General features: G+C 46.2%; 1 protein-coding gene across 2 annotated transcripts in view; it reads right to left on the bottom strand.

Annotated features, from left to right (window-relative positions):
- Window positions 1-1,775: 1,775 nt before the first annotated feature.
- Window positions 1,776-8,958, bottom strand: part of FAM219A (family with sequence similarity 219 member A) — a 363,317-nt gene continuing 356,134 nt past the window's right edge. The window contains exon 6 of one of the 2 annotated variants that reach the window (XM_069215486.1): window positions 1,776-6,242. In XM_069215486.1, the coding sequence (XP_069071587.1) occupies window positions 6,084-6,242 (159 nt within the window). In that variant the 3' untranslated portion in view covers window positions 1,776-6,083. The remainder of the gene's footprint in view (window positions 6,243-8,958) is intronic. The other variant, XM_069215463.1, reaches the window with a different exon arrangement.

The following is an 8,958-nucleotide window of genomic DNA, read 5'->3' as shown; positions in this document are numbered from 1 at the left end:
TTGAATTCTACAATAAACTTTCAGTTGAATGCTCAAGCTTCCCCATATCCGCCAAACCAATAAAACTAAAAAAAAGCTTTTTCGCACTAGTTTTCGTTTTGCAACAGACATTTACATGGAATTCAAGCAGCCTATTGCTCATTGTAGGAATGCTATGGAAAGAGCCATTGGGTAGATGTTTAGTTCACCAGTACATAACATTAGATTGCAGATAATGCTTGAAATTGTAGCTTTAATTGACTGACATTTGAAGTCACAAATAAATTCCAAATTCACAGCTGGCATTCTAGCTACAACAGTGAAAATCATAGTACTGCTCGGAGGCTTTTCACCATCCAACAGGTGAAATCTGAGATTTTCAGCTTACTTCTGTTCTGCTTCTTTGCTCCCTACTCATCTTTATATATATATATATATATATGTGCACTTATCTGGCTAGGTAGTGATCTCTGACTCTGCCGAGCAGGACAAATGAGAAGGGCAGGAGACAGGAGAAAGACAGGTAATGAGAACAATATAGTTGTAAAGCGCGAGAGATGAAGTCGAGGTAGAGACAGAGGTGACGAAGAACAACAGGTGAGGTAGGGAAAGAGGCTAAAGAGAGGAAGGTAAGTAGTCAGAAAAAAACACAGAAAGGTAGAAATTAGACGTAGGTAAAGGGAAAGTGGCAGAGAGACAGCCAAGGTGTTCGATTTAGAGCTGAAGTGAGAGCTGGTGAAAGGGAGAAGGCACTATAGATAGCAGGGGTGTGGCTCCGGGGGACGGGAGTGTGTGGGGGTTACACCCCCTAAAAAAAATGTATTCTGTAATAATTAGTTGGGTATGCGTGCTTTCAGTCGGGTAATGTGGCGTGCCGGGTTTCACCTGGGATTTTTACATGCCTGCACTGACAAAAACACACACACACTCTCTCTCTCACTCATCTATATTTTGAAGGCCTTGAAAAATGTTGATTAGTATGAAAAATATTGCATTGTAAGTACCCCTAACAATCCACACTCCTCTCTCTTTCCACTACCCCCTCGTGTCCTGCTACCCATATAATGTGATGTAATAAGATGTGATTGTTAGGAAATCTGAAGCTCACTGCCCCCCTCCCAATCATACTGACAGCTGCAGCCCATCCTTTAGGGTGGAGGGGCCACACAACCCCACCTTTTGCGCGCCTCGTGAAGAGGGCCGGTCAGGTTGAGCAAAGGTCAGCCTGACAGACACTCTTAGGGCCTGATTCTAACTTTGGAGGACGGTGTTAAACCGTCCCAAAAGTGGCGGATATACCACCTACCGTATTACGAGTCCATTATATCCTATGGAACTCGTAATACGGTAGGTGGTATATCCGCCACTTTTGGGACGGTTTAACACCGTCCTCCAAAGTTAGAATCAGGCCCTTAGTGTTCAGCTCAGGCAGCCACGAGCGAGACATGTGCAGTTCTGCCTGAGCTGAACTTTGCTGGGCTGAGAAGGTCACAGCTCCTATGGGCGTGACCTCCTCAGCTCAGCATAGGTGCCTCGAGGCCCTCCCCCTCAGTGACAAGAGGAAGCGTCACCCATTGACTTCGACTTGGGCGCTTCAGGTTTAAGCCCTGAAGCGTCCAGGGCGAGTGTCAATCAGCAATCTCACTGACCCCGCCCCACTCTGTGACAAGGCTGAGGCTGAGACTGATGCCTTCCTTCATTGGCTAAAGTCAGCCAGAGAGGGAAGGCAGCAGTCCCAACCCTCCTGGAACCTCCGAAGCAGAGCTGAAGGTCAGTGTGTGTGTGTTTTTTTTAATGAATGTTTGGTGCGTGCAGGTATGTTTGAATATTTGATGAATGTTGTGAATGCGTGTGCGGGCGTGTGTGTGCTTCCCACCCACCCCCCTCCCTCCTAAAATTACCAGCTGCCACTGCTTACTGACCAAGCTACGCCCCTGATAGAGTAGGAAGAGCAGGTGCTTCAGGAGGGAGGCAGACAGAGATGTACTACAGTAAGAGAGGTCGTTCGGAGAAAGGCAGAGGTGCAAATTAGAAAGAGACCCCGGCGATAGAGAGGCAGAATGAGAGAAGGTTTAGAAAGACAGGTCAGCTAAAGGGAGTAGTGAAGCAGCGGAAACAAAGGCAGCGGGAGAGGGGTGGAGGATGTAGAGGGAGACAAGGTGAAGTAGGAAGGGAGAGGTGAGGCAGAGCAAGAGATGTGAGGTACAGAAAAAGGAAGAGAAATAGAGGGGAAGCTGAAATATGTACAATGAGAGAAAGTTGGAGAAGTGAATTAGAGATGGTGAGCTGAAATAGAGAAGGAGATGCAGGGAAGGATAGAGATGAGGTAATGATAGAGGAATGGGGATGGGGTAGAGAAGAAGAAGAAGGCGCAAGAAAGGCGTAATGCAGTCAGAGAGGTGAGATAGAGAGTGTGAGTGGGGAGGTGAAGTAGCTAAAAGTGAGGTAACAGAAGAGAGAGGGAGAATGGTAGGGAAGTCAGGGAGAAAAAGAAGAGGTGATGTGAAGTGAAAAGAAAGATGTGAGACAAAGATTTTTTATTTTTATTTAATTGCCATCAACTGCCTGAGTGCATGGGTTAAGGCTGGGCTGGCGGGGCATGCTCACTAACCACATGTGAAGCGGGTGTGTCAGAGCCTTACAGTGGGAAGTCTGACCGCTCCATCACTTTACAGGGGTCCATAGGAAGCTGGGGAGTCGAGGCAATGGCCCACTTTGCCCATGCCTTAGGCCAGCTGCACAATATGTAACATCAGCATTCACACATATCTCAGCCTGCACACCAAATGTGAGCTGACAAACCCTCAAATATGCATCGTAGTGCTGCCAAATATGCAGTAGATATCTTCAAAATGCAACAAGCGAAATGCCAAAATGCATCGTATCACTCCCTTTGGCATGTGGCACTGTCCCCAAACATATATGCAGACTGCCTTCCATATATGCATCCAACTTCTGCCAAATATGCTATGCAAAACACAACCAGGGGTGTGGAATTCCTAGGGTTCAATCCTTTGCCCAATGACATTGAGCTGTTACACAAAACTCATACTGTAGTTTCTCTGTTTACCAACCACAATACTGTCACCCACCAGCACACAAGCCCATCTCCACATGCAACATTCACGAGCTAGGACTTCAACTGCAACTGATGCAAACACTGATGTCTGCAGTCTAAAAGTAAAATATCTATGGAAAAAACTTTGTTCAACTTCGTCTTTGTAACAAAAATACCATTACCGAGGCCATCCCTCTGACCCTCCATGCATTGATCGAGGCCGTTCGTGCCACTTCTGAACTTACTTCATCCATAAGGAAATAAAACCATATAATACCAAAGAGAGGCGAGGATGACATATATAACCTGCTTCTGCACCTACAAGCCTCCTCGGAAACCCACCTTATCTGGCCATGCTGCCATTTCTGGCAGACCTTTCAAACTTAGGTAGACTGCTAGACTTTAGGAGGACAAACACAATCACAATTGGGAACCTTAACATGCAAAACATGACGTAATCCCTCAATGGTCCTGCAGCAAACTTGTGGGACCTCCTTCTTTCCCATCTGTGAACTCTTCTCTTTCAGGAAATTGAGTTAAACTCACCTCTTCCTTCTGCATCCAGACTAATTTCTGGTCCTCCAAAATCGTGTCTTGTCATCCACTTTTTTCTTTCCTCACTGTCTTTCTGATGTTGCACTAAGACATTGTTTCATCATATAAGAAAACTTTGTGTCTTCATTTTACTTGAATGCATACTAACCCCTCTAGCGTTGCTGCTGCGCTATCGAAAAAAATCAATTTAATAAACATTTCTGGAGACCAACAGCAACTTCTGTCCTCTAAATTGCTTGCTTTTTCCGTCCTGTAAATATTTTAACCTCGATAGCTGAGGGGTTCTGAGCTCCTTTGCTTATGAATAAATAAATGAAGTAAAATACATGGGGATGTAAGAAGCAGTACACATCCACACAGCACAATACATTCTCTAAGATTCTGACAAGCATATGCTTTTACTGTTTGTAGCCTTATTTTAATCCAGTTAACCACAAAATAACCTTTATCTCTATTATTAAAATATTTTCCATTTTCAGGTCCAGCAAATGGAAACAGAAAATACTCTCATTAGTGTTGTATTACATGCATTAAAGTTTCTAATCAGATCAAGATAATCAGCAAAAAATGTTCAAGTATTCAGATCAGATTTCAGGGAATCACAGATATTCAGAGAAGAAAGTACAGAATTATCTGCATTTTCTGATCACTGCCCTTGCAAAGTATGATCTCCGCCCCTTTCTCAAAGGCCGACGTCACACAGTAAAAGTAGAAAACAGACTGAACCTGACAAGCATGCTGTTTTCCAGGAGGCCGCTGCTTGCGTTCTGTTTTGGGAAATATGTCCACAATGCTACGCAACTGAAACCCCCTAAATATTTGCTTATTGAAATAACCAAAATGTGTCTCTTGTACTAGTCTATAAACTGAATACGAACCACACAACATTTTCCCTTGCGAAAAAGCAAGTTTGAAAACACAAACTAGAACTCTGCTGCTGGTCACAAATGACAAAACAGGCAACAGGTACAGCTTTATGGGACAGACAGTAAATAAAGGCCTGCCCGAATATGCCCAGGCTCACTTTAAGACTTTCTAGTATTTTCCCAGCAGCTAGAGTTGTGTAAGTTACTATGGCCCGAAGGGGTGCACAACGAAAGAAGCCCAGGTCTACACCCGGAATCCAATTGATGGTGTTCGCCTGGCACAGCAGTAGAAGTCTCGGGGTGTGGCGGTGATGGTGTACAGAGTGGATTATGGGCACCTGGAACCTCTACTAGGAATGGCAATATTTTCACATGGTGCATGGAAAGAGTAATAGAAGTGATAATGCTGAATTTGGAGCAGTAGTGGGGAAGAAAGCCTGTGTCAAAGAACCATCTTTGTCCTTGTAAGGAACCCTATCCAAGACATTCAGCCCGGTTCCGTTAAAACAATTAGCTATGAGTACCATGATTACCTCTTGTACGTGGTACATATTATCTCTGAAGCACATGACACAGTATTTCCTGAACTGCTTACAGGTAATAAAGAAAATGAAACAAAAAACCTGTCCGTGGAGCAGCTGATGTGCTATGTACAAACTCCTGCTAAAGGTCAATTTTTAATTGGTGCAAATTGTGGTACTGAGCATAATAGAGTACATCGGTTTATAAATGTTCTGTATACGACTATAAAATGGGGGGACACCAAACCATGTTGTATGAGGTTCATAACTGATATCAAGTGGGCACCTGAAAAATGCCTCTCGTGTACCGACAGCACAACAACTGCTGCTCCGCAAGGCACCTTAACATACAGAATATGGATAGGTGCAACGACCCGGCCAAGATGTTGGCCATACCCAGCCACACACCTGAGGAAATAAATAATATAAAGCGCAGCAGAAGTTTGGGTTCCGAAGGGGAATGAGATGGAGAGCCACCTAACTTAATATCTGTTTCCATTATTTGAGGTTTAAGAGGGGAGTCCCTTTGCTATTAGAACAATATCACAACACTGGGGGGCTAGAACCATCCCGATGACTACTTCACCTGGGATATCACAGAAACTAATTGGCACACACTCTATACTGGCTACTTGATCCGCCACAACCTTCCTGTTGTGTTCCTGCCACAAGTTTAGGATTTACAAGGAAGCCTTTGGCTTGGGTTCCAGGGCCACATGTGGACTTGCCCTTTGAGCACAAGGCAACAAGCAATCTAGAATAGCAGCATATCTAAGAAGTGCCTCTCTCTCTCTGTCCCACCACCATCATCTATCTGACGGCTAACTCCTCGGCCCTTCACCACGAACATTTCACTGCCAGCTTTTGCATGAGGGACCAAACTATCTATCCACCTTCTGGTGTTCCCATTTGATCTTCACCATCCCATTCACCTCTTTTCTTAAAAAAATAACGTTCCTTTTGACAAATAATAAAGTGGACTTTTTTTTTGGTTTCTCCTGGCTCCGTGAACACAAAGAGGTGCATGTCCTACCATAGGAGGAAGCAATGGCTGTTAAATTTTACAGTAATCGTGGAAAGCACGGTCCGGCCCTCCCGCACTCATTACTGGATGTGGCAGGCGGTGGAGGAGGTGGCTTGGCAGCACATGCAGGTGGGGTTGACGGACTTCGGGGGGATCAGATCGAGGTCTTCGTCGTCAGGAATCTCGTCTAACCTGTACCCGTCCTTTAGCAGCTGGATGTTCAAGTCCTGGTTGATCTGCTATAGACAAAGAGAGGTTCTGTTACAACCAGTGAAGGCTCAAGAAAGGCAACAAGCGCAGTAGTCTTCGGCAACAAGCATCAGACCCTTCCTCATAATGGTGAGCAGCACAGTATTACAGATCCCTAGCAGGACAGCACAATGCAGTTATGTTTTGTTTGTTTCCCCTCCCATTCATCCCTCACATGCAGAGCAGTCTAACTAGCAACTACAATCACAAGTGTCACATCTTCTACAACAATCTTTCACTGCCCTGCTCTCCTACTGCAGCATGTCCCATATTTCCTAGTATTTCCTATGTACCAAGACCTCTAACACTATCTTTTCCCAGAGGCACCCCCCGCTGCTTACTGTAAAGGAGTTACTACATGGCTGTCTCCACCTACAGCAGCCACTTCTAATTCTGCAACTTAATTTGACTGCCACTTCTATGGGACTATCTCCAGGAACAACAGGTCCTGATGAAACCTACACCACACAACAAGTGCCTGTGTGAAGGTGTAATGTGGCACAGTTATCCTGGGTGAATGGACCAGAGCAGAAGCTCCCAGGGATACACCTCGCATGCATGCAGTGGCGTCCTATCCTATGTGCACAGTAACCTCTTTCCATTTCCCAAGCAGCGTAGACCGCAGGCAATCCCTTAGATAACACAAGCCCTAGCAGCAGACAACTCCTGTATGGCAAACTGAAACCAGCAGCTCAAAGTTGTTCTTGCAATAAAACTATTTATTTTTTAAACAACACACAGTTAACTCAACTGCCTAGCCAGACTATGTGGTGGCCCAGTTAACGGTGCAAGGAGTCTCAGTAATGCGCTGTGTGGCTGCACAAGGGAGACACTAGGACAAAGCAGATGTTTGGCACAATGTTTAGTCCCTAACAAAACCTATGTGATTGCTGTCTGCAGCAACAGACTGCATGGCAGTCCTGACTTCCATCCGTCCATCTTCTCCAACTAAGACTGCAGTTGCCCCACTGCCTTCCTCTCCTCCACTGCCTCCTTTCACTCAGCCTCTTCTTCACTACCTTTTCCTTACATAGCAGTCTTTTTGCCTCTTTCTGATACAGTAATTCTTGCGCAGACTCTTTCACAGACATCAGTCCATAAACTACCCTCTTCCCATGTGTTACTCACTCTACTCCATTCTTAGACAAAACCCAACTGCTGCATCATTGAGAGTGAAGTCTCTTTGTGGGCTCTTTCAGAGAGCAGTCTCACCGTATCAGACTCATCAAGACTTTTTCTTCAGATATTAATACCTACACTGGCTTCTCAGAGAGCAAAACCTCCACACCCGTCCATCTGAGACAGCAATACCTCTACAGCCTCCTCCTCAGACAGCAATACCTCCACAGCCTCCTTCTGAGACAGCAATACCTCTACAGCCTCCTCCTCAGACAGCAATACCTCTACAGCCTCCTCCTCAGACAGCAATACCTCCACAGCCTCCTTCTGAGACAGCAATACCTCTACAGCCTCCTCCTCAGACAGCAATACCTCCACAGCCTCCTCCTCAGACAGCAATACCTCCACAGCCTCCTTCTGAGATAGCAATACCTCCACAACCTCCTTCTGAGACAGCAATACCTCCACAGCCTCCTCCTCAGACAGCAATACCTCCAAAGCCTCCTCCTGGGACAGCAATACCTCTACAGCCTCCTCCTGGGACAGCAATACCTCCAAAGCCTCCTCCTGGGACAGCAATACCTCTACAACCTCCTCCTGGGAAAGCAATACCTCCACGGCCTCCTTCTGAGACAGCAATACCTCTACAGCCTCCTCCTTAGATAGCAATACCTCCACAGCCTCCTCCTGGGACAGCAATACCTCCACAGCCTCCTTCTGAGACAGCAATACCTCCACAGCCTCCTTCTGAGATAGCAATACCTCCACAGCCTCCTCCTGGGACAGCAATACCTCCACAGCCTCCTTCTGGGACAGCAATACCTCTACAGCCTCCTCCTCAGACAGCAATACCTCCACAGCCTCCTTCACAGGTCCACGATGCAGCCTTCTAAGACAGTAATAACCCCACTGCCTTCCTCTCATACAGCAGTACCTCTGCAGCCTACTTCTCAGACAACAGTAGCTTTACAGTCTCCTTCTCACAGAGCAATATCTACACCCCCCTCTTCTCAGACAGCAATACCTCCACAGTCTCCTTCTCAGACAGATGTACCTCTACAGCCTCATTTTCAGATAGAGGTACCTCCATAGCTTCCTTCTTAGAGTACAGGACTACTGAACGCTTCCTTTTAAGACAGCAGGATCTTCTTTGCCTCCTTTTCAGAGATCAATACCTCCATGGCCTTCTTCTCAGACAGCAATATCGCCACAGCCTCCTTCTTTGACAACTACACCACCACAGCCTCCTTCTTTGACAACTACACCACCACAGCCTCCTTCTCAGACAGCAATAGCTCCACAACCCCTTTTCAGAAAGCAGGTCACCAGATGCTGCCTTCTAGGACAGTTACACCTCCACTGCCTTCTTCTCAGAGAGCAATACGTCATTCTAAGAGAGCAGATTGGGATTGCTTTTCTTCCCTGTAGGCAGGTGTATAGTCAAAGTAGACAATGGAAAGATTTAAGAAACAGAGCGCAAGAGCACCAACTGGGGACTGCTGCCGCCCTCTGCCCCACCTGTGGGAGTGGGGGTATCTGCATCATGCACCGCCTCAGCTCTAACAACTCCCCCTGTCCGACTCTCCC

This window comes from Pleurodeles waltl, chromosome 1_1 (genome assembly GCF_031143425.1).
Source record: "Pleurodeles waltl isolate 20211129_DDA chromosome 1_1, aPleWal1.hap1.20221129, whole genome shotgun sequence".
Lineage (NCBI taxonomy): Eukaryota > Metazoa > Chordata > Amphibia > Caudata > Salamandridae > Pleurodeles > Pleurodeles waltl.
The sequence above is the reverse complement of the archived record's forward strand: the minus strand, read 5'-3'. Positions and strand labels throughout refer to the sequence as shown.